General features: G+C 44.3%; 1 protein-coding gene across 2 annotated transcripts in view; it reads right to left on the bottom strand.

Annotated features, from left to right (window-relative positions):
• LOC106579677 (uncharacterized) overlaps nucleotides 1-25,609 on the bottom strand; it is a 96,281-nt gene that overhangs the window by 10,479 nt on the left and 60,193 nt on the right. For both annotated transcript variants that reach the window (XR_014381709.1, XM_014159808.3), the window contains exons 9-28: nucleotides 24,812-24,838; nucleotides 20,817-20,879; nucleotides 20,258-20,335; nucleotides 20,072-20,128; nucleotides 19,767-19,895; nucleotides 17,272-17,325; nucleotides 17,132-17,167; nucleotides 16,629-16,754; nucleotides 12,889-12,924; nucleotides 9,073-9,114; nucleotides 8,527-8,589; nucleotides 8,306-8,341; nucleotides 8,094-8,177; nucleotides 7,894-7,959; nucleotides 6,868-6,930; nucleotides 5,623-5,712; nucleotides 5,502-5,537; nucleotides 3,394-3,447; nucleotides 3,135-3,191; nucleotides 359-418 (exon numbers count right to left, since the gene is read on the bottom strand). Coding sequence is in view for 1 of the 2 variants with exons in the window: in XM_014159808.3 (XP_014015283.1) it covers nucleotides 359-418; nucleotides 3,135-3,191; nucleotides 3,394-3,447; nucleotides 5,502-5,537; nucleotides 5,623-5,712; nucleotides 6,868-6,930; nucleotides 7,894-7,959; nucleotides 8,094-8,177; nucleotides 8,306-8,341; nucleotides 8,527-8,589; nucleotides 9,073-9,114; nucleotides 12,889-12,924; nucleotides 16,629-16,754; nucleotides 17,132-17,167; nucleotides 17,272-17,325; nucleotides 19,767-19,895; nucleotides 20,072-20,128; nucleotides 20,258-20,335; nucleotides 20,817-20,879; nucleotides 24,812-24,838 (1,257 nt within the window). In the remaining variant the exon portion in view is untranslated. The remainder of the gene's footprint in view (nucleotides 1-358; nucleotides 419-3,134; nucleotides 3,192-3,393; nucleotides 3,448-5,501; nucleotides 5,538-5,622; nucleotides 5,713-6,867; nucleotides 6,931-7,893; nucleotides 7,960-8,093; nucleotides 8,178-8,305; nucleotides 8,342-8,526; nucleotides 8,590-9,072; nucleotides 9,115-12,888; nucleotides 12,925-16,628; nucleotides 16,755-17,131; nucleotides 17,168-17,271; nucleotides 17,326-19,766; nucleotides 19,896-20,071; nucleotides 20,129-20,257; nucleotides 20,336-20,816; nucleotides 20,880-24,811; nucleotides 24,839-25,609) is intronic.

Below are 25,609 nucleotides of genomic sequence, written 5' to 3'. Positions count from 1 at the left end.
GTACAGGTGCAGTGATCTGTGAGCTGCTCTGACAGCTGGTGCTTAAAGCTAGTGAGGGAGAGATGAGTCTCCAGCTTCAGAGATTTTTGCAGTTCGTTCCAGTCATTGGCAGCAGAGAACTGGAAGGAGAGGCGGCCAAAGGAAGAATTGGCTTTGGGGGTGATAATGATACCTGATAATGACATGAACAGCTACAGTACCTGATAATGACATGGACAAACATGGATATAGGAAGGGTCCCCGACTGGCGGGCCGTTGGCCCATTTTGGCCAGCAGGTGATTTTATTTGGCCTCCCAAGACACAATCATGTCACAAGACCTGGATTTGAACCTTTATACGAGGTTACTTTAAACTTACTCCTTTGGGGCAGTTGAACATTCCGGGACGTCCCGGGGGTCCGGGGGGGCCAGGGGATCCCTGAGAACAGAGAGGGAGAAGAAGGAAGTGATAGAGGAAGAGGAAAATATTAGAATCACCATTAGAGTTGAATGGACAACATACCGGTTCAGAATCACCATTAGAGTTGAATGGACAACATACCGGTTCAGAATCACCATTAGAGTTGAATGGGCAACATACCGGTTCAGAATCACCATTAGAGTTGAATGGGCAACATACCGGTTCAGAATCACCATTAGAGTTGAATGGGCAACATACCGGTTCAGAATCACCATTAGAGTTGAATGGACAACATACCGGTTCAGAATCACCATTAGAGTTGAATGGGAAACATACCGGTTCAGAATCACCATTAGAGTTGAATGGACAACATTCTGGTTCAGAATCACCATTAGAGTTGAATGGGCAACATACCGGTTCAGAATCACCATTAGAGTTGAATGGACAACATTCTGGTTCAGAATCACCATTAGAGTTGAATGGGCAACATACCGGTTCAGAATCACCATTAGAGTTGAATGGGCAACATACTGGTTCAGAATCACCATTAGAGTTAAATGGGCAACATACCGGTTCAGAATCACCATTCGAGTTGAATGGGCAACATACCGGTTCAGAATCACCATTAGAGTTGAATGGGAAACATACCGGTTCAGAATCACCATTAGAGTTGAATGGGCAACATACCGGTTCAGAATCACCATTAGAGTTGAATGGGCAACATACCGGTTCAGAATCACCATTAGAGTTGAATGGGCAACATACCGGTTCAGAATCACCATTAGAGTTGAATGGACAACATTCTGGTTCAGAATCACCATTAGAGTTGAATGGGAAACATACCGGTTCAGAATCACCATTAGAGTTGAATGGACAACATACCGGTTCAGAATCACCATTAGAGTTGAATGGACAACATTCTGGTTCAGAATCACCATTAGAGTTGAATGGGCAACATACCGGTTCAGAATCACCATTAGAGTTGAATGGGCAACATACCGGTTCAGAATCACCATTAGAGTTGAATGGGCAACATACTGGTTCAGAAGTCCATTTCACATCATTCATCCACAAACCTTCATAGGGAAACAACCCTTGATCTGCACAAGTGGACTTCAGATATGACCACAAGTATACTAAGTCTGGTTAAAACTGTTCAACCAGTTCGACCAACAATAAAATTGATGTCACAGACAGACCTTAAACTAGCAAAATATTGCTGCTTCACTGAAAGTAATCGTCACACTGAGGTAGGGCCAGGGCAGTAATCATCACACTGAGGTAGGGCCAGTGCAGTAATCATCACACTGAGGTAGGGCCAGGGCAGTAATCATCATGGAACACTGAGGTAGGGCCAGGGAAGTAATCATCACACTGAGGTAGGGCCAGGGCAGTAATCATCACACTGAGGTAGGGCCAGTGCAGTAATCATCATGGAACACTGAGGTAGGGCCAGGGAAGTAATCATCATGGAACACTGAGGTAGGGCCAGGGCAGTAATCATCACACTAATGTAGGACCAGGGAAGTAATCATCACACTGAGGTAGGGCCAGGGCAGTAATCATCACACTGAGGTAGGACCAGGGAAGTAATCATCACACTGAGGTAGGACCAGGGAGGTAATCATCACACTGAGGTAGGGCCAGGGAAGTAATCATCACACTGAGGTAGGGCCAGGGCAGTAATAATCACACTGAGGTAGGACCAGGGAAGTAATCATCACACTGAGGTAGGACCAGGGAAGTAATCATCACACTGAGGTAGGGCCAGGGAAGTAATCATCATGGAACACTGAGGTAGGGCCAGGGAAGTAATCATCACACTGAGGTAGGGCCAGGGCAGTAATCATCACACTGAGGTAGGGCCAGTGCAGTAATCATCATGGAACACTGAGGTAGGGCCAGGGAAGTAATCATCATGGAACACTGAGGTAGGGCCAGGGCAGTAATCATCACACTAATGTAGGACCAGGGAAGTAATCATCACACTGAGGTAGGGCCAGGGCAGTAATCATCACATTGAGGTAGGACCAGGGAAGTAATCATCACACTGAGGTAGGACCAGGGAGGTAATCATCACACTGAGGTAGGGCCAGGGAAGTAATCATCACACTGAGGTAGGGCCAGGGCAGTAATAATCACACTGAGGTAGGACCAGGGAAGTAATCATCACACTGAGGTAGGACCAGGGAAGTAATCATCACACTGAGGTAGGGCCAGGGAAGTAATCATCATGGAACACTGAGGTAGGGCCAGGGAAGTAATCATCACACTGAGGTAGGACCAGGGAAGTAATCATCACACTGAGGTAGGACCAGGGAAGTAATCATCACACTGAGGTAGGGCCAGGGAAGTAATCATCATGGAACACTGAGGAAGGGCCAGGGAAGTAATCGTCATGGAACACTGAGGTAGGGCCAGGGAAGTAATCGTCATGGAACACTGAGGTACTGTAGGACCAGGGAAGTAATCATCATGGAACACTGAGGTAGGGCCAGGGAAGTAATCATCATGGAACACTGAGGTAGGGCCAAGTACCTCTGACACGTGTTGAGGAAAGCTGTCGTATTGAACGCAGTGCCGTTCTTCTCTGGCTAGGGGGCGCCACCTTCAGATAACTGCAGTACCGTTCGGCTCTGGCTAAGGGGCCCTAGTGAAGTGGTTGGCCCTAGTGCTGTGGTTCTCAAACCTTTGTGACCGTGACCAATCTAAAGAGGGAGGGAGTTCAACTCACCGACACAACCACAGCGTCTCCCCTGTCTCCTTTATGCCCCATTATTCCAGGACGACCCTGTAGCGAGAGGCAAACCACATCATTAATGGAATGATGGCAATATGATCACATTCTGTAGTGTTCTGCATTTGTGTAACCCAAAAGAGTGCTCTTGGGTTTAGGCACTATATGTCAATAAAACATATTCTCACTGCCATTGTTATCATTTGTAGACTATAATGTTAAAAGAACGTCTCAAATCATAATGTGTGGTACTTACCGGACGACCAGGATAGCCATATTCTCCTTTGAGTCCTTCCGGCCCAATTGGACCCTGTAAAAAAACAACAAAGCAGCAGTGTTTCCCTTTGTATTTCAACCCTCAGCAGGTGCACGTGCTGACGAAGATACAGTTGAAGTCGGAAGTTTACATACACTTAGGTTGGAGTCACTAAAACTCGTTTTTCAACCACTCCACAAATTTCTTGTAAACAAACTATAGTTTTGGCAAGTCAGTTAGGACATCTACTTCGTGTATGACACGCAATTTTTCCAACAACTATTTACAGACAGATTATTTCACTTATAATTCACTGTATCACAATTCCAGGGGGTCAGAAGTTTACATACACTAAGTTGACTGTGCCTTTAAACAGCCTGGAAAATTCCAGAAAATGATGTCATGGCTTTAGAAGCTTCTGATAGGTTAATCGACATCATTTGAGTCAATTGGAGGTGTACCTGTGGATGTATTTCAGGGCATACCTTCAAACTCAGTGCCTCTTTGCTTGACATCATGAGAAAATCAAAAGAAAATCAGCCAAGACCTCAGAAAGAAAATTGTAGACCTCCACAAATCTGGCTCATCCTTGGGAGCAATTTCCAAACGCCTGAAGGTACCACATTCATATGTACAAACAATAGTACCAAGTATAAACACCATGGGACCACACAGCCATCATACCGCTCAGGAAGGAGACGTGTTCTTTCTCCTAGAGATGAACGTATTTTGGTGCGAAAAGTGCAAATCAATCTCAGAACAACAGCAAAGGACCTTGTGAAGATGCTGGAGGAAACAGGTAAAAAAGCATCTATAGCCACAGTAAAACGAGTCCTATATCGACATAACCTAAAAGGCCGCTCAGCAAGGACGAAGCCACTGCTCCAAAACCGCCATAAAAAAGTCAAACTACGGTTTGCAACTGCACATGGGGACAAAGATCATACTTTTTGGAGAAATGTCCTCTGGTCTGATGAAACAAAAATAGAACTGTTTGGCCATAATGACCATTGTTATGTTTGGAGGAAAAAGGGAGAGGCTTGCAAGCGAAAGAACACCATCCCAACCATGAAGCATGGGGGCGGCAGCATCATGTTGTGGGGGTGCTTTGCTGCAGGAGGGGCTGGTGGACTTCACAAAAGAGATGGCATCACGAGGGAGGAAAATTATGTGGATATACTGAAGCAACATCTCAAGACATCAGCCAGGAAGTTAAAGCTTGGTCGCAAATGGGTCTTCCAAATGGACAATGACCCAAAGCATACTTCCAAAGTTGTGGCAAAACGGCTTAAGGACAACAAAGTCAAGGTATTGGAGTGGCCATCACAAAGCCCTGACCTCAATCCTGTAGAAAATTTGTGGGCAGAAATGAAAAAGCGTGTGCGAGCAAGGAGGCCTACAAACCTGACTCACCTGCTCTGTCAGGAGGAATGGGCCAAAATTCATCGAACTTATTGTGGGAAGCTTGTGGAAGGCTAATTCTCTCTACTATTATTCTGACATTTCACATTCTAAAAATAAAGTGGTGATCCTAACTGACCTAAGATAGGGATTTTTTTCTAGAATTAAATGTCAGGAATTGTGAAAAACTGAGTTTAAATGTATTTGGCTAAGGTGTATGTAAACTTCCGATTTCAACTGTACATCCTGATAAAGATACATCCTGATAAAGATACACCCTGATAAAGATACACCCTGATAAAGATACACCCTGATAAAGATACATCCCGATAAAGATACATCCCGATAAAGATACATCCCGATAAAGATACATCCTGATGAAGATACATCCCAATAAAGATACATCCCGATAAAGATACATCCTGATGAAGATACATCCCGATAAAGATACATCCTGATGAAGATACATCCTGATGAAGATACATCCTGATGAAGATACATCCTGATGAAGATACATCGCAGGTCCGTAATATTCCCGAAAATATGCATTGTCTGGATAGGGGGCCTAGAGGCAGGCTTGTATGTGCATATGCAAAAAAGGTTCCAAAACACATTGAATGAAAGCAGCTGCTGCAACACGACAAGAAAAGATGTACTACAGTTACTACAAAGGGTAGTGTCAGATTAAGAAGCCAATAAAGTCTTACCATAACTCCAGCTGGCCCAGGAACACCACAATCGCCCTGCGAAAGAGTGAAGAAACAAAGTGGATCGTCTGACACAAGTATCGAACTTTGACCAAGGAAATAGTGTGCGTGTAAGACTAACCTTGATCCCTTTGGGCCCTTGTGGCCCTGTGAGTTCAGACATCATAGACCTGTCTGCTGCAACCATGACCCCTGGTTCACCCTTCTCGCCCTGCAAACACACGTGACCAATAACACGATATACATACAGACACACGCTTGCAGTCAAATTACAATAAGACGATATACATACAATCAAATGACAATCATACATACTGTAGACACATGAGCACAACCCCCCCTTCGTACACACACCCAGGGGTAATGTGCAGCACATGCATGTTGAAGCACCACGAGCACCTCTCAGAGAAAGGAAAACATTGGATAATAATCTCATTCATGTTGTTCCACAGACCTTGGGACTGAAGCATATTGTCTATGGCTGCTCAGTCTGGAAGCCATTATCAGGCTTTTGCACATCAATGCCCTGAGTGCAGCAACCGGGGTCCTAGCTTTAATCATAAGCACTGGTGTTCAGTTTCACACTTTTAATTGATTGAAACCCAAAGGGCTTTGAGCTTGTATATTAGATGTTCATTCAGTCCAGTGCAGAAAAGGTCACATAGTGGTTATTTAGCAGACGCTCTTATCCAGAGGGACTTACACTAGTGAGTGCATACATTTTCGTGCTGGTCCCCCATGGCCTGGAGGCCCATGGGAATCGAGCCCACAACCATGGCGTTGCAAGTGCCATGTGCTACCAACTGAGCCACACGGGACACAATAGGAAATCCTGGGCTCTTCAGTGGTTTCCTTTTCACATGGTGACCCTAGCGGAATTCTGGCTCTAGCGGAATTCTGACCCTAGCGGAATTCTGACCCTAGCGGAATTCTGAGCCTTGCGGAATTCTGACCCTAGCAAAATTCTGACCCTAACGGAATTCTGACCCTAACAGAATTCTGACACTAGTGGAATTCTGACCAGAATTCTGATCATAGCGGAATTCTTAAAGGGATAGTGCGCAATTATTTCAACTTCCCCAGAATCAGATGAACTCATGTATACCATTTGTATGTCTTTGCATGCAATTTGAAGGAAGTTGAAGGTAGTTTCACGAGCCATTGCTAACTAGAGTTAGAGCTGTTCCTCTAGAATTTGTCATTGCGCTAACGCTACTGTTCATAGCAACTTCTTTCAAACTGCATGCAGAGACATAAAACATGTATCCATTAGTTCATCTGATTCTGGTAAGTAGAAACAGTTCTTAGTTGCCAAAATGTGGAACTATCCTGTTAAAATGAAAACACATAACACACACACACTTACCTTTAAGCCTGGAGGCCCTATGGTCCCTGGAATCCCCAAGTCCCCCTTTGGACCCCGTGGCCCCTGGGAATTATCATAGTAAATGTAGGTAAATAACCAAATGAAATCCATCAACTAGAACAGAGACATCTACAACAGCCATACTCATAGGCAGACAGCGGGCCGGATCCGGACCCAGAACAGGGTCAATACAAACAGATCAATATTTTTAATTTTTAGGAATTCGGTCGGGATTCGACTCCTGGTGTCATATGAACACACATAAGACACGGAACATTTGTAGAATTGCAAGAAATTAGCTTTAAAACTGCTACAGTTTCCCTTCGCTCGATGGCATAATGGGGCGAATATCCATACGGACCTTTGCCACCTAGGAAATTTGTGTGACCAGACCTTCTCCAATAGTATGAGAACCCTGATCAACTACAACAGTATCTCTCCCCTATCAGTAAGTATCTGTCCAATTGCACAGTATAAAGTCTGCACTGTCAAGTTCATCCCAAAAGCGTGTGCCGCATACTGTATATTTTGCAATAGAGAAAGGACAGACACAATACCATGGTAATCCTACCAACAGATCCTCTGAGCAGTAAAAGAGAAAATCAGATTGGTTTTACTGTCGTATGAATTATGGACCCATACAAAAAAAAAAATTGTCTGTTTGTTGAATCAACCTCCAGTCACAGATAAATACCTTAACATGCATCTCTCATAGCCTGGACCTAATTGTTTTTTGGGACACAAAAACCGCTTGCACCTATTTTATGACCATACATTACAGATATCATTACAGCAATTCGAAACAAATCTTTGATATGATTCCAGCCATTTCTCAACATAATTGCTCTCGGGGAGCGAGTACGTCAAACTCAAAACAGTGTTCTGTCATGTAATCTTGTTAAGGCAAATAAAAGAGAGATCACAGAGGCCATTTAAAGAGTACCAAGAGGGTAACCTGAAAATATATTAACACAAACACACACACACACACACACACACACACACCTCAAGCATAAGTCTACTCACCCTGATCCCATGAGATTCCAGCAGCGCTGAGAAGTTAAACACACCCTCTGAATCATTGAGCAGGACCTGAGGTAGGACAGAGAGGAGAGGCAGTGAGATTACTATCAACATCCATATTAGAACTATCCTATCAGAGAGCATCAGTAGGGGTGATAACAATGACTTTAATAACACCTAATTACTTTCTAACATCCTCTTACATCCTGGAGGTTGATAACCGGTCCCGAAGACCCAGGAGGTCCTGGAGGGCCGGGGAAACTGAAGCCGTCCCGACCTCTCTCTCCCTGACAACAGAACACAGGGTTAGATAAACCAAGAACAGGGCCGGCCTGGTTGGCTCCAGAAGGCCAGTAAAAATAGACAGTCTCATAAAAGATTAACATGAATGGAGTCAGGAGGAGTGATAGTGTACCTTTGGTCCCATATCACCTTGGTCCCCCTTCGCTCCCTGCATGGAAGAAATGGCAAACACTATCATGACAAAAGAGAACTGAGACCTGAGACCGTTTTATGATGAACCTACAAGAACAACTGTAAAGAGGATAAAGACAGATTAGAATACTATAAAAATCAGGAAAGGAAACAAAGGAGAGAGACTGAATTGGACAGTAAAAAGCAGGTTGATGTACTGACCGTATGCCCTGGCAGTCCATCTAGCCCAGAGGCCCCGGCTGCTCCTGGAGCACCAGGCTCCCCCTAGAGGAACACAGAGGAAATGGTTGAAGGGGAAGGTTTTAGACCTTTAGATGCCTGTGAGTGACCCACCCACATAACATAGCCCAAAATTGGCCCAAAATCTACCTCATCTGAGTAATCAATGAGTGAGACTTCTGAAAACCTCTTTATCTCAATGAGGAGATTGTAGATTAATTACTCTTTCCTTTATGAATCACATCTACAGTTGGGAATTGTACTAGGGCATAGATGCTTAGTGCTTTGGGAATTGTACTAGGGCATAGATGCTTAGTGCTTTGGGAATTGCTGGTGGTGGGTATGCAGATGATGTACAGTCCCTGAGAGGGTTAAAAAGCAAGATGGCCATCTCTGGCCCTGCCTGTGCACATATGTGTCAGAGAGGAATTCATTGGAAATTAGCGGAATAATAGGAACCACATGGTGGGGAAGTCGGCACTTCCTCTCTGAGGATAAATGGGAACCAGTTGAGTAGGGAGGACGCACCTTTACCGCTACACCAGGAAGCCCGTCCTGCCCGTCTTTGCCCTGTGAAGGAGAAACAAAATGGCCGTCAGTATGGGAACCTTTTACAGGTATGTGGAACCACATATTCTAACACACAGAGAGAGGAAGACATAGAGATAGAGACAGAGAGAGAGAGAGAGAGAGAGAGAGAGAGAGAGAGAGAGAGAGAGAGAGAGAGAGAGAGAGAGAGAGAGAGAGAGAGAGAGAGAGAGATACAGTACAGTGCATTCAGAAAGTATTCAGACCTCTTCACTTTTTCCACATTTTGTTATGTTACAGTCTTATTCTAAAATGAATAAAAAATATATATATTTTTATTCTCATTCATCTCGATACAATACCCTATAATGACAAAGCAAACACAAGGTTTTTAAAAAACCTTCCCGAATGCACTGTATGCCACAGATTATTTAATTATTAGCTAGGTCCACTTGAAGCCCATTATAAGTATTGTAAGATTTCAATCCTATGATCTTATACACCCCCAGAAATGCCACCAGGGGTCTTTTCATAGTCCCCAAATCCAGAACAAATTCAAGAAAACATACAGCATTACATAGAGCCCTTATTGCATGGAACTTCCTTCCATCTCATTTTGCTCAAATAAACAGCAAACCTTGTTTCAAAAAAGAGATAAAGCAACACTTCGCGGCACAACGCCTCTCCCGTATTTGACCTAGATAGTTTGTGTGTATGCACTGATATGTAGGCTACGTGTGCCTTTTTAAAAATGTATGTAGTTCTGTCCTTGAGCTGTTCTTGTCTAATGATGTTCTGTATTATGTTTCATGTTTTGTGTCGACCCCAGGAAGAGTAGCTGCTGCTTTTGCAACAGCTAATGGGGATCCTAATAAAATACCAAATATTGGCGTGCAGTAGGATATGAACAAGGGGCCTTCTAGATAAGCGGTGATGTGCAGTAGGACTGAACAAGGGCCTTCTAGATAACGAGTGGCGTGCAGCAGGATGTGAACAACGGGCCTTCTAGATAAGGAGTGACGTGCAGTAGGACTGAACAAGGGCCTTCTCGATAACGAGTGGCGTGCAAGTGAGTCACACTTCACACCAACGATCTAATACACGTTCACATTTTAGCACAAACTAATGTGTCTAGTATATACAGACTACTGTGTCTAGCATATACAGACTACTGTGTCTAGCATATACAGACTACTGTGTCTAGCATATACAGACTACTGTGTCTAGCATATACAGACTACTGTGTCTAGCATATACAGACTACTGTGTCTAGCATATACAGACTACTGTGTCTAGCATATACAGACTACTGTGTCTAGTATATACAGACTACTGTGTCTAGTATATACAGACTACTGTGTCTAGTATATACAGACTACTGTGTCTAGTATATACAGACTACTGTGTCTAGCATATACAGACTACTGTGTCTAGTATATACAGACTAGCATACATGAGAACATCCAAGAGTCACGAAAATACTGCCGACAGCAAGTATATGTTCACCCCCCCGATTGCAAGTATACGTTGACCCCCGATGGCAAGTATATGTTGACCCCCCGATGGCAAGTATATGTTGACCCCCCGATGGCAAGTATATGTTGACCCCCCGATGGCAAGTATACGTTGACCCCCCGATGGCAAGTATATGTTGACCCCCCGATGGCAAGTATACGTTAACCCCCCGATGGCAAGTATATGTTGACCCCCCCGATGGCAAGTATATGTTGACCCCCCGATGGCAAGTATATGTTGACCCCCGATGGCAAGTATACGTTAACCCCCCGATGGCAAGTATACGTTAACCCCCGATGGCAAGTATACGTTAACCCCCCCGATGGCAAGTATACGTTGACCCCCCCGATGGCAAGTATATGTTGACCCCCCCGATGGCAAGTATATGTTGACCCCCCGATGGCAAGTATACGTTAACCCCCCCGATGGCAAGTATATGTTGACCCCCGATGGCAAGTATACGTTAACCCCCCCGATGGCAAGTATATGTTGACCCCCCGATGGCAAGTATATGTTGACCCCCCGATGGCAAGTATACGTTAACCCCCCCGATGGCAAGTATATGTTGACCCCCCGATGGCAAGTATATGTTGACCCCCCGATGGCAAGTATATGTTGACCCCCCCGATGGCAAGTATATGTTGACCCCCCCGATGGCAAGTATATGTTGACCCCCCCGATGGCAAGTATATGTTGACCCCCCGATGGCAAGTATATGTTGACCCCCCCCGATGGCAAGTATATGTTGACCCCCCGATGGAAAGTATATGTTGACCCCCCCGATGGCAAGTATACGTTAACCACCCGATGGAAAGTATATGTTGACCCCCCCGATGGAAAGTATATGTTGACCCCCCGATGGCAAGTATATGTTGACCCCCCGATGGCAAGTATATGTTGACCCCCGATGGCAAGTATACGTTGACCCCCCCGATGGCAAGTATACGTTGACCCCCCCGATGGCAAGTATATGTTGACCCCCCGATGGCAAGTATATATTGACCCCTCCCGATGGCAAGTATATGCTGACCCCCCCGATGGAAAGTATATGTTGACCCCCCGATGGCAAGTATATGTTGACCCCCCGATGGCAAGTATATGTTGACCCCCCCCGATGGGAAGTATATGTTGACCCCCCCCGATGGAAAGTATATGTTGACCCCCCCCGATGGAAAGTATATGTTGACCCCCCGATGGAAAGTATATGTTGACCCCCCGATGGCAAGTATATGTTGACCCCCCGATGGAAAGTATATGTTGACCCCCCGATGGCAAGTATATGTTGACCCCCCCCGATGGCAAGTATATGTTGACCCCCCGATGGAAAGTATATGTTGACCCCCCCGATGGAAAGTATATGTTGACCCCCCGATGGCAAGTATATGTTGACCCCCCCGATGGCAAGTATATGTTGACCCCCCGATGGCAAGTATATGTTGACCCCCCCCGATGGCAAGTATATGTTGACCCCCCGATGGAAAGTATATGTTGACCCCCCCGATGGCAAGTATACGTTAACCACCCGATGGAAAGTATATGTTGACCCCCCCGATGGAAAGTATATGTTGACCCCCCGATGGCAAGTATATGTTGACCCCCCGATGGCAAGTATATGTTGACCCCCGATGGCAAGTATACGTTGACCCCCCCGATGGCAAGTATACGTTGACCCCCCCGATGGCAAGTATATGTTGACCCCCCGATGGCAAGTATATATTGACCCCTCCCGATGGCAAGTATATGCTGACCCCCCCGATGGAAAGTATATGTTGACCCCCCGATGGCAAGTATATGTTGACCCCCCGATGGCAAGTATATGTTGACCCCCCCCGATGGGAAGTATATGTTGACCCCCCCCGATGGAAAGTATATGTTGACCCCCCCCGATGGAAAGTATATGTTGACCCCCCGATGGAAAGTATATGTTGACCCCCCGATGGCAAGTATATGTTGACCCCCCGATGGAAAGTATATGTTGACCCCCCGATGGCAAGTATATGTTGACCCCCCGATGGAAAGTATATGTTGACCCCCCGATGGCAAGTATATGTTGACCCCCCCCCGATGGCAAGTATATGTTGACCCCCCGATGGAAAGTATATGTTGACCCCCCCGATGGAAAGTATATGTTGACTTTGATGTCAGGTTGAAGTGTGTTTTTCGAGAGTAGCTCCCTTCCATAGTTAGCTTTTACCACAGTCGATGGATATCAATGATGGGACAGGATATTGTATTGAATAATGCCTGATAGGTACATTGAGTAAAGCCACTACGTCAGTGATAGGAGACATGAGGTACTACCTTAGGTCCTGGACGGCCAGGTTTGTCAATAGGACCCTGTGGAAAGCACCAGAAAAAAATGATTGTCAGTATTAATCATACTTATTTTCATATTAATATCATACTTATGAGCGAAAGGGTTGAAGTCCAAGCAGCGCCATAAGAAACCACTCTTTGTGTTCGAACCTGAATACTTCTGGCCATCACTGCCCCAAAGCCACCTAGTTTCCTAGATCCCTTCATGTCCTGCAAACAACATACAGTCAATGACAACTGATCTGTGCTAATGAACCATCTGGCACAAAACGGCTGCCGGGCATCACTAAGGTGGGTGCTACACATTGGCAGAGAAGTAGAGGGGAAACGAGATGATTTACTATGCCCCAAAATCTGTCCGCATGAGATAAGAATGCAACATACGTCAAATCAAATAAAATGTTATTAGTCACATGCACCGAATACAGTAAATTGCTTACTTACAAACCCCTAACAAACAATACAATTAAAAAAATACGGATAAAAATAAGAAATAAAAGTAACAAGTAATTAAAGAGCAGCAGTAAAATAACAATAGCGAGACTGTATACAGGGGGGTACCGGTACAGATTCAATGTGTGGGGAACCGGTTAGTTGAGGTAATATGTACATCTAGGTAGAGTTATTAAAGTGACTATGCATAGATGGTAACAATAGAGAGTATCAGCGGTGCAAAAGGGGGGGGGGGCAATGCAAATAGTCTGGGAAGCCATTTGATTAGATGTTCAGGAGTCTTATGGCTTGGGGGTAGAAACTGTTTAGAAGCCTCTTGGACCTAGACTTGGCACTCCAGTACCACTTGCCATGCGGTAGCAGAGATAACAGTCTATGACTAGGGTGGCTGGAGTCTGACAATTTTTAGGGCCTTCCTCTGACACCGTCTGGTATAGAGGTCCTGGATGGCAGGAAGCTTTGCCCCAGTGATGTACTGGGCTGTTCGCACTACCCTCTGTAGTGCCTTGCGGTCGGAGGCCGAGCAGTTGCCATACCAGGCAGTGATGCAACCAGTCAGGATGCTCTTGATGTGGCAGCTGTAGAACCTTTTGAGGATCTGAAGAGCCGTGCCAAATCTTTTCAGTCTCCTGAGGGGGGATAGGTTTTGTCGTGCCCTCTTCACGACTGTCTTAGTGTGCTTGGACCATTTTAGTTTGTTGGTGATGTGGACACCGAGGAACTTGAAGCTGTCAACCTGCTCCACTGCAGCCCCGTGGATGAGAATGGGGGTGTGCTTAGTCCTCCTTTTCCCGAAGTCCACAATCATCTCCTTTGTCTTGATCACGTTGAGTGAGAGGTTGTTGTCCTGGCACCATATGGCCAGGTCTCTGACCTCTTCCCTATAGGCTGTCTCGTTGTTGTCGGTGATCAGGCCTACCACTGTTGTGTCATCTGCAAACTTAATGATGGTGTTGGAGTCGTGCCTGGCCGTGCAGTCATGAGTAAACAGGGAGTACAAGAGGGGACTAGGCACGCACCCATGAGGGGCCCCTGTGTTGAGGATCAGCGTGGCGGATGTGTTGTTACCTACCCTTACCCCCTGGGGCAGCCTGTCAGGAAGTCCAGGATCCAGTTGCAGAGGGAGGTGTTTAGTCCCAGGGTCCTTAGTTTATTGATGAGCTTTGAGGGCGCTATGGTGTTGAACGCTGAGCTGTAGTCAATGAATAGCATTCTCACATAGGTGTTTCTTTTATCCAGGTTTGAAAGGGCAGTGTGGAGTGCAATAGAGATGGCATCATCTGTGGATGTGTTGGGGCGGTATGCAAATTTGGAGTGGGTCTAGGGTTTCTGGGATAATGGTGTTGATGTGAGCCATGACCAGCCTTTCAAAGCACTTCATGGCTACAGATGTGAGTGCTACGGGTCGGTCATCATTTAGGCAGGTTACCTTAGTGTTCTTGGGCACAGGCACTATGGTGGTCTGCTTAAAACATGTTGGTATTACAGACTCAGACAGGGAGAGGTTGAAAATGTCAGTGAAGACACTTGCCAGTTGGTCAGCGCATGCTTGCAGTACATGTCCTGGTAATCCGTCTGGCCCCGCGGCCTTGTGAATGTTGACCTGTTTAAAGGTTTTACTCACATCGGCTGCGGAGAGCTTGATCACACAGTCTTCCGGAACAGCTGGTGCTCTCATGCATGTTTTAGTGTTATTTGCCTCGACGCGAGCATAGAAGTAGTTTAGCTTTAATGGTAGGCTCGTGTCACTGGGCAGCTCTCGGCTGTGCTTCCCTTTGTAGTCTGTAATGGTTTGCAAGCCCTGCTACATGCGACGAGCGTCAGAGCCGTTGTATTACGATTCGATCTTAGTCCTGTATTGATGCTTTGCCTGTTTGATGGTTTGTCGGAGGGCATAGCGGGATTTCTTATAAGCTTCCGGGTCAGAATCCCGCTCCTTGAAAGCGACAGCTCTAGCCATTAGCTCAGTGCAGATGTTGCCTGTAATCCATGGCTTCTGGTTGTGGTATGTACGCACGGTCACTGTGGGGATGACGTCATCGATGCACTTATTGATGAAGCCAATGACTGATGTGGTGTACTCCTCAATGCTATCGGAGGAATCCCGGAACATATTCCAGTCTGTGTTAGCAAAACAGTCCTGTAGCTTAGCATCTGCTTCATCTGACCACTTTTTTATTGATCTAGTCACTAGTGCTTCCTGCTTTAATTTTTGCTTGTAAGCAGGAATCAGGAGGATAGAATTATGGTCAGATTTGCCAAATGGAAGGCGAGGGAGAGCTTTGTATGCGTCTCTGTGTGTGGAGTATAGGTGGTTCAGAGTTCTTTTCCCTCTAGTTGCACATTTAACATCCTGATAGAAATTTGGTAAAACTGATTTAAGTTTCCCTGCATTAAAGTCCCCGGCTACTAGGAGCGCCACCTCAAGAGGAGCGTTTTCTTGTTTGCTTATGGTGGAATACAGCTCATTCAATGCTGTCTTAGTTCCAGCCTCAGTCTGTGGTGGTATGTAAACAGCTATGAAATATACAGATGAAAACTCTCTAGGTGGATAGTGTGGTCTATAGCTTATCATGAGATACTCTACCTCAGGCGAGCAATAGCTCGAGACTTGCTTAGATATCATGCACCAGCTGTTATTTACAAAAATACATAGTCTGCCGCCCCTTGTCATACCAGACGCCGGTGCAGCATATAACCAGCCAGCTGTATGTGGATAGTGTCGTTGTTCAGCCACGATTCCGTGAAGCATAAGATATTACAGTTTTGAATGTCCTGATGGTAGTTTAATCTTCCACGTAGATCATCAATTTTATTCTCCAAAGATTGCACGTTTGCTAGCAGAATTGAAGGAAGTGGAGGTTTATTTGATCGCCTACGAATTCTCAGAAAGCAGCCCGCCCTCCGGCCCGTTTTTCTCTGCCTCCTCTTCATGCAAATCACAGAGATCGGGGCCTGTTCCCGAGAAAGCAGTATATCATTCGCATCAGACTCATTAAAGGAAAAAAAAGATTCTGCCAGTCCGTGGTGAGTAATCACAGTTCTGATGTCCAGAAGTTATTTTCGGTCATAAGAGACGGTAGCTGCAATATTATGCACAAAATAAGTAAAAAATAATAAGTTACAAACAACGCAAATAAACAAACAAAAAAAACACAATCAGTTGGGGACACATAAAACGTCAGCCTTCTTCTCCGGTGCCATTGTTACATCATGTACAGTATGTTGTTGACCCTCTGACAGACAGGAGAGCTGAGTGAGTGAAATCATACCTCCAGGTCCAAGCTGAAGCCCCGTCCTGGGGGTCCCGGTAGCCCAGGGGGCCCCCTCAGACCCGGCTTCCCCTCTGGTCCCTCTGAGCCGGGCAGACCTGGGAACCCTGCAGCACCTGGCTCCCCCTAGGAGAGAAACACAATGGTTCAGTCCAATAACCTCCTCAAGCAAATTTTTTTTGCATATGTGAAGGAACAGGATGGGTCTAAGTATTATGAAGGAGACTCCCACTAAGCCCATTGGAAGGCTAGGTGAATTCATCACAGTAGCTTAGACCAATGTTTTCCTTCAGATCTGCATCCACTGATTAAGAAGGGACTAGAGGTTGATTTTGGAGCATACAGTCTTCTATTTATTTGGTTCTGGTTATTAGCAGTAATTATCCCTGGCTTCATATGTGGGGACCAGCTGTGTTTGGGATGATTAGTGGTTAAAAGCAGTTGTGGTTTTTAGGGTCACTTCTAGGTTGGGGAGTAATAGATTAGCATGACTCAAACTGTACCTTTGGTCCATGTGTTCCGCTCAGACCCGGCTCACCCTGTCAAAGAAAATGAATCCAATGTTCTTCAAGAAGCCCTTTTTATTTTCTTTATTTAACAATCACTACACAGGATATCAGAGGTCTACATCCATCGGTCGTACCTTCTCTCCTCTCTCGCCAGCTGGACCAGGGTACCCATCATTCCCATCAACCCCCTGGGAAATAGAACAATCACTTAGATTAGATGTGTTTGGGCGTAATGTATTTCTGTCTAGTACGAGATCACTCCTATAGTCAGATTCTATTTTTGGCTGAGAAGTGTCTGATTGGACAGCACAGCAAGACTGTAGATTTATTCCACCTGCTAATTTACAAATAATGATCTATTCAGAAGAGCCAGAACTCAATTCATAGTTTCAACGATGACAACTAAGATTAGATCAATGTCCTGTATGTAATCCTTTCACACAGTTAGTGAAAGCCTCATGCATTCCCATGTCAAAAGGCCAGATTTTCCCCAACGATGCAGCTATGGGAGAGACCATGTGAGGATTTTTGTCCAGCTGCAGTCAGAATGCCATTAGCTCACTGAGTGAAGATGACATTGCTGCTTCATGGCTTCTTAACCTTTCCATATGAGACTCTAAAGATCTTTGTCTCCATTGGTCCATTGTTAATGGTCTTATTGTACTTTGTGAATCGTATCGTGAAACAAACTTAAAATGGTTTCTCAACAGATTAGGCGAGAGATCATTGACCTCAGCAATAACATTCTGTAATCTGTCATTCAGGCTGTTAAGCAATACCTCACCCCTGGGAAAGTAGGCATGAACACTGTCAAATCCCATGAAATAGATTGTGACGTGTTGTGGAAAGATGTGAAATCCCTGTAGTTCACGAAAGAGGAGGTTGATTGGAGTACATGTTGGGGTGGATTTGACACACAACAGCCGTATAGTTTGATGAAACAGTCAAACAATTTGTAGCTACAGTATGACAGGCTGTCTGGAGCCAAGCCAAGTAATCAAGTCTCTGTGGGAAGTTAGGAACTGGGAATGCATTATAACAGGGGGAACTGTCAACACTGTCTCGGTACACAAATCCCCTTTAACCACAGATCTAGGATCAGATTAACCAACCAGCTACCTCCGATCCGGGGCTGAAAAAAACACCCGACTGTATCATTGGATAACACCGACTTTGACCTGATCTGTCAAACACGGAGGGTTGGAATTCCCATAGTGCTCTGTGATCAAGATCCCTGGCTTTGAGCAGGCGAGATGTCAGAGCTGTGCACATGTTCTAAGGAGGGAAGGCTAGGCAGCTTCTATTGTGTGGTGCAGGCTCGACCACAGAGAGAGAGAGAGGGACGAGGGACGCTGGCTGGGATTGTGGTTACCGTTGCAAAGGGGAGCAGACTTGCTTATAAACACAGAGCTCCTTTTACAGCTTGGTTAAAAGACTGGGTGACACACAGCGCTCCAAAAGAGAACTTCAAAGAGCTGGTATCTAAGTGATGTCACTCCTGTGTTCCTTCTAGATTGAGTAACAAATATGCAACACTAATAAAACGTCCCTCCTTTTTCACATTTACAAACGTGCTTAAGACATGGTTTTAAACTTCAGTATAGGGGTTATATAATGGTTATATAACCACATCGGTCGTTAACAAACTTAACTGTTTGTGATTAAAAGTGAAATTCCAATGCACTTTTTGAAACAGTTAAAAATAAAGCTGTAATATTTAGGCACACGTCATGCCTCCATGCCTCTGTCTACAGCCCTCCTCCCCCAAATCACCACAGGGCATCATCAAACGCAATACACGTTGTCAAGGCAGCCAGATCGATGTCACCAGGGTCCAGCTCCGTGGTGACCTCACCATGGTGACAGCTACTCTGGGTGCCTCAGTCGTCCGTTCAATCACTCACAAACATTGGGCCTCCAGAACCTTCTGGGTTTAAGCAAGCAGAACAAATTGCTGGGTTGTGGGAGAAATATGGGATATTCAAATGGTTTCCAGGAATTTATTGGCAGAGCTGTACTAAAAGGTTGCATGAAGGTTGCTACTGAGCTTGACAAACCTTTGGCAGACACCTGGGGGTTTAATTATTTTGATTATCTGGCAGACACCTGGGGGTTTAATTAATTAGATTATCTGGCAGACACCTGGGGGTTTAATTAATTAGATTATCTGGCAGACACCTGAGGGTTTAATTAATTTGATTATTTGGCAGACACCTGGGGGTTTAATGAATTAGATTATCTGGACAACGCTTTGTTCTAAGAAATGAATTTGCAAAGCTCACACACACACACACACACACACACACACACACACACACACACACACACACACACACACACACACACACACACACACACACACACACACACACACACACACACACACACACACACTTCACCAGACTCAGAACCATCTGCCTTATAGGCCTGATAGGACCAGAATGTAATACCTGTCTAGACCAAGCTGCCTTATAGGCCTCTGACAGGACCAGAATATAATACCTATAATACCTAATACCTTGTAAGTAAGCATTTCTCTGTAACGTCTACACCTGTTGTATTCGGCCCATGTGACTAATAAAATTGGATTTGATTTGATGGAGTTTCAGTGATGTGTTTGGTGACTCACAGGCAGTCCAGGTTTACCCATCTCTCCATCCTTGCCATTTTTCCCGGGAGCCCCAGGGGATGCAGAGAGGCCCTCAGATGAACCTGGGGCCCCAGGAAGCCCTGGAGGACCAGGTGGACCAGGAGGACCCTGGATGAAGAAAATAAATCAATAACATTCACGCTAACAAAATAACACGATACATCTGTCATAATGCATAAATGCTAATGCTAACTTATGTGTACCCAAATGGTGTTTGTGGCTATAGTCAGAGAGCAGAACAACAGCAGGTGGATTCTAGAGTTTTGAAAAGGATGACCACTCACTGTCATAATCTCTGTGTCTCCATCAAAGTACTCAAAGCCTGAGCCGTCCACACCATCCTGCAAACCACATACGCTTACAATGAATGAATGAACTGATGAATCAACGAAAACAACCAAATCAATCGTCCAACTAATTCTACCATCCATCTATTCACATCCACGTGTGGTTCATTCCACACTACATACCGGGGATCTGGATGAGTTGGGTCGACCCGGTGGCCCAGGAGGTCCGGGAGGACCAGGTTTGCCCACTCCAGGATCACCCTTCAGGGGTCAACAACACACACACACAATCCAGGGTCAAGGGTCAAACACAACAACCAAGTACAACAGTGTTTCTCAATCCAATCCTGGGGGACCCTTGTTGGATAATGCACATTTTAGTTCTGGCCCAGCACTAACACACCGGATGTAATTAATCGCCAGTCCTTGATGTAATTAATCACCAGTCCTTGATGTAATTAATCGCCAGTCCTTGATGTAATTAATCACCAGCCCTTGATGTAATTAATCACCAGTCCTTGATGTAATTAATCGCCAGTCCTTGATGTAATTAATAACCAGTCCTTGATGTAATTCATCGCCAGCCCTTGATGTTGGGGTTTGGGCCAGAGCAAAACATTTGCAATAAAGTAGAGTACCGCTGAACTATTCATCGATAGTGGAGCTAAAACCTGTAGGCCACTAGAACGTCATATGCCGTCTGCAGCAGTGAAAGGAGGTTAGACAGTATGTGATGTTGCACCTTGTCTCCTTTGGGACCAGGATCTCCTGGCAAGCCTGGGATTCCCTGAACTCCAGTTTCTCCCTGTGGTAGGAAACACAGCAAGTGAGGATTATTAACATGAGAAATGGCTGACGGGTTAAAACATATGAAGATATCCACATGGGTCGTGTACAGTTACAGTAGACTGTCTAACAATGATTGGTGGACTGACAGGAGTTGAAGACTGGATTGATGTGTGGGCCCTTCCTTCCAGAGTTATATCACTCCATAAATCACAATGTTCAAAAAGATCATCCACCCGGTTCTCACTATAACAGTTATCTAATCCCTCTCTGAAGCACCTTTATGACACGCGCATGCGCACACAGACACAGACACAGACACACACAGACACAGACACAGACACACAGACACACACACACACACACACAGACAGACACAGATACAGACACACACACAGACAGAGCCCCATACAGATGTATCCCACATGTGTGAGCAGCACCACATATCTCTTCACACAGAGGTCAGGACCTGGGCTTCAGAGTTGATCAAGACCACAGGTGGGCAGGTGCTCTCGTTTCACCAATCGAAACGCACAGAAGCAGATCAAAGACCCCTAGAGGGACCACCGTAGAAGATCCCCTCTCCATCGCTCATCTCTGACGTCCAGGGACGTGAGTTGTAAATAAACAATGACTCAACTTTCCTCATTTTTGTAAAACATTTCCAAATGACTGCATCCCACTTTCCTCCATAGCTAGCTTAGGGACTGGGTCTGGTGTACACATGTGAGGTATCGGTTGTGTGCGTCTAAAAAGCTGTGGTGTGTTTACAGTGGAATGAGCATATTTGTGTTCTTGAGATAGAGAGAGAGTGTGGGAGTTATTGTATATAGCAGAACAGCAGAGTCAAGTCTCTGTTATGTAGTGTGTACTGTAGGGCCTATTGGTTGGAGATTCAGAATAAAACACAATACTGGAACTACTCTGTACATTATTGTATAGAACATTTTTTACAGTTTTTTTCAATTGCTAACATGCATTGGTCAAAACTGAAGTCACATTGTCAAAACTCTTCACACAGTCAGCGAAACAGAAGTGTATGTGAACCAAACTGTGAATCATTTTAATTCCTTTCACACAAAATGCATTCAATGACCACATTCTCTGAAATCCACAAACAATTTTCTCATTCATACTCCACCACCTGCAAAACTCTGTATTTGCAGCACATGTTTTCAAACGCTAACACAATGTTTCCAAAACTGTTAAAAACACATTCAAAACAGAACGATGGCAAATGTCGTCCATTTCTGCAGTAACCAGATTGAAACATATAGAAAATCTCATCAGAATGTTTAATCATTCCAAACAGAAGCTGATAGCCTACCCAAGCGTCCTGTTTTTAGTCTCGTTACCAAACAGACAAAAGAGGACGACTTAGGAATGGTTTAGCTTGGAAACGTGGATCAAGGAAGACAGGTTGGTGGGGAAAGAAGAGTGGCAGGGAGAGGGAGAATACGTGGAGGACAAAGGAGAGGAAGACCAAGAGCGGTGGTCTCTGATGAGATAAGAGCCACAATTACTGACCATGTTGTAAACCATGGTCTCTCTTTGAGAGAGGCCGGTTTAAGGGTGCAACCAAATCTGCAGCGTTCAACAGTTGCATCAATAGTACAAATTTTCCGGCAAAACAACAGGTGAGGTAATTGAACTACATATTACAGTACAATACAGTATGTTCACATTTTTACATGTACTGACACTTTGAAATATATTGGTTATTTCGTTTTTTTCAGTAGGATCCAAAGGTTGGCTTCCACAGGAGGGAGAGGCAGAATATTATCAGGCTCCCTGTGGCTCAGTTGGTAGAGCATGGTGTTTGCAACGCCAGGGTTGTGGGTTCGATTCCCACGGGGGACCAGTACAAAAAAGAAATGAAATGTATGAAAATGTATGCATTCACTACTGTAAGTCGCTCTGGATAAGAGCGTTGACAAAAAAAATAAAAAATGAGATGATAAAATCTGCAGGAAATTGACATTGCTGACATGGTAATTGGAAACAATGCAATAAAACTGTGGTAAATTCTAGACAGAGTGCTGGCAGACAATATCACTTATGTGAATATGGTCAGCACAATGACAATTGCCAGAGTCCTAGAGAAACATAAAATAAGGATGAAGCAGTTCTACCCTTTGAGAGAAACAGTGAACGTGTGAAAGAACTCCAGTATCAATATGTCCAGGTAAGATGTCTGTTCAATAACCAAACAGGGTACATACACAGCTATGCATAATGTAAAGTACTGGAAAACTGTGGATTTACTGTATTTTAGAGAGTAATGGAGATGGAAGCCATGCAAACTGGACATACATTCATCTTTGTGGATGAAGCTGGATTCAACCTGGCAAAAACACGCCACAGGAGAAGAAATGTGATTGGACAGAGAGCTACTGTGGATGTCCCAGGCCAGAGAGGAGCTAACATCAATGTGTGCATCACTGTCCAATGATGGTTTGCCGTTACACAAAACACTCATTGGTCCCTACAATACAGAGAGGCTCATGTATTTTCTGGATGACCTGCATAATGGACTTGTGCCAGCGGAGGAGAGAGGGGCAAGAAACTCCCCTACCTTCGTTGTTTTGTGGGATAATGTGGCATTCCATCACTCTGCTGCAGTCACAGACTGGTTTACTACACATCCCAGGATGTCAGTACTATTCCTGCCTCCATACTCCCCCTTCCTAAACCCTATAGAGCTGTTTTTCTCTGTGTGGAAGTGGAAGGTTTATGACCACCATCCACATGACCAGATGTCCTTACTGGATGCCATGAATGCGGGGTGTGGTGACACTTCTCCTGAAGACTGCCAGGGTTGGATTAGACATTCCAGAAGATACTTTCCAAGATGCATCGCCAGAGAAGACATAAGATGTGATGTTGATGAGAACTTGTGGCCAAATGCAGGAGAGACGGAGAACTAGAACCCTCACAGTACTGTACAGTATGAGTGATTATACTAGACATGTTGATGAGAACTAGAACCCTCACAGTACTGTACAGTATGAGTGATTATACTATACATGTTGATGAGAACTAGAACCCTCACAGTACTGTACAATATGAGTGATTATACTATACATGTTGATGAGAACTAGAACCCTCACAGTACTGTACAGTATGAGTGATTATACTATACATGTTGATGAGAACTAGAACCCTCACAGTACTGTACAGTATGAGTGATTATACTAGACATGTTGATGAGAACTAGAACCCTCACAGTACTGTACAGTATGAGTGATTATACATGTTGATGAGAACTAGAACCCTCACAGTACTGTACAGTATGAGTGTTATACTATACATGTTGATGTTTGTTTTTCATTATTATTATTGGAATTTCAGGAATTCGTTTTTTTGTTTCAACTTTACATTTTTCACAAGTTAAATAAAGGCTATTGACGCAAATAGCTGCATTTCTGATTCATTCTTGTTACATATACTTTAGTACAGTCAATAAAGTGAAAAGGTATTATTCTTATTCTATAATGAAATACTGATTTATGTGAAAAAATCATTCAAACTTCAAGGAGAAAATGTATTAATGTATGTAATGCTCAGTGTTAGTGTTTTTTAGGTCAGTGCGCTATGAGTGACAATGTATGCTATCTGAGTGAGAACTGTTGCCAGTGTTATGGTCGAACGAGCTTACTTTGAGATATGTAGGAAGTGTTTTGGTTGTTTGAGTGAGTTTTGGAGGTGAGATGAACTGTTTGGCCAAGATACATGTTGGTAATGCAGACTGTGTGACGAGTTTAAAAAAAAGTGGCTTCAATATTGACCGATGCTTGTTAGCAATTGAATAAAACTATAATTCCCACAATGCAGTAGACCTATAGTGATCTCAGCTCAGAGATGTTTAAGTCTAGTAATGATGAATGTTTGAAGTCCTAAGGAATGAAAGATAAGTCACAATGAACAATGACACGCATGAAGAATACTCACATGGTTTCCGTCTATCCCTCCACTGCCCTAGAGAAAACAAAACAACATGTATACAGTATTTTCATTTCACGTTTGTTTAACCAGGTAGGCTAGATGAGAACAAGTTCTCATTTACAACTGCGACCTGGCCAAGATAAAGCAAAGCAGTTCGACACATACAACAACACAGAGTTACACATGGAGTAAAAACAAACATACAGTCAATAATACAGTAGAAAAAGTCTATATACAGTGTGTGCAAATGAGGTAGGATAAGGGAGGTAAGACAATAAATAGGCCATGGTGACGAAATAATTACAATATAGCAGTTAAACACTGTACAGTACCGGTCAAAAGCTTGGACATACCTACTCATTCAAGGGTTTTTCTTTATTTTTTACTATTTTCTACATTATAGAGTGAAATAACTCATATAGTATCCAAAAAAGTGTTTTAGATTTGAGATTCTTCAAAGTAGCCACCCTTTGCCTTGATGACAGCTTTTCATACTCTTGGCATTCTCTCAACCAGCTTCATGAGGTAGTCACCTGGAATGCATTTCAAATAACAGGTGTGCCTTGTTAAAAGTACATTTCCTTAATTTGTTTGAGCCAATCAGTTGTGTTGTGAAAAGGTTAGGGTGGTATGCAGAAGATAGCCCGAATTGGTAAAAGACCAAGTCCGTATTATGGCAAGAACAGCTCAAACAAGCAAAAACATGAAGGTCAGTCAATCCGGAACATTTCAAGAACTTTGAAAGTTTCTTCAAGTGCAGCTGCAAAAACCATCAAGCACTATGATGAAACTGGCTCTCATGAG

The sequence above is a fragment of the Salmo salar genome, chromosome 19 (assembly GCF_965601325.2).
Source record: "Salmo salar chromosome 19, fSalSal1, whole genome shotgun sequence".
Lineage (NCBI taxonomy): Eukaryota > Metazoa > Chordata > Actinopteri > Salmoniformes > Salmonidae > Salmo > Salmo salar.
This window is presented reverse-complemented; position numbering and strand designations above follow the sequence as displayed.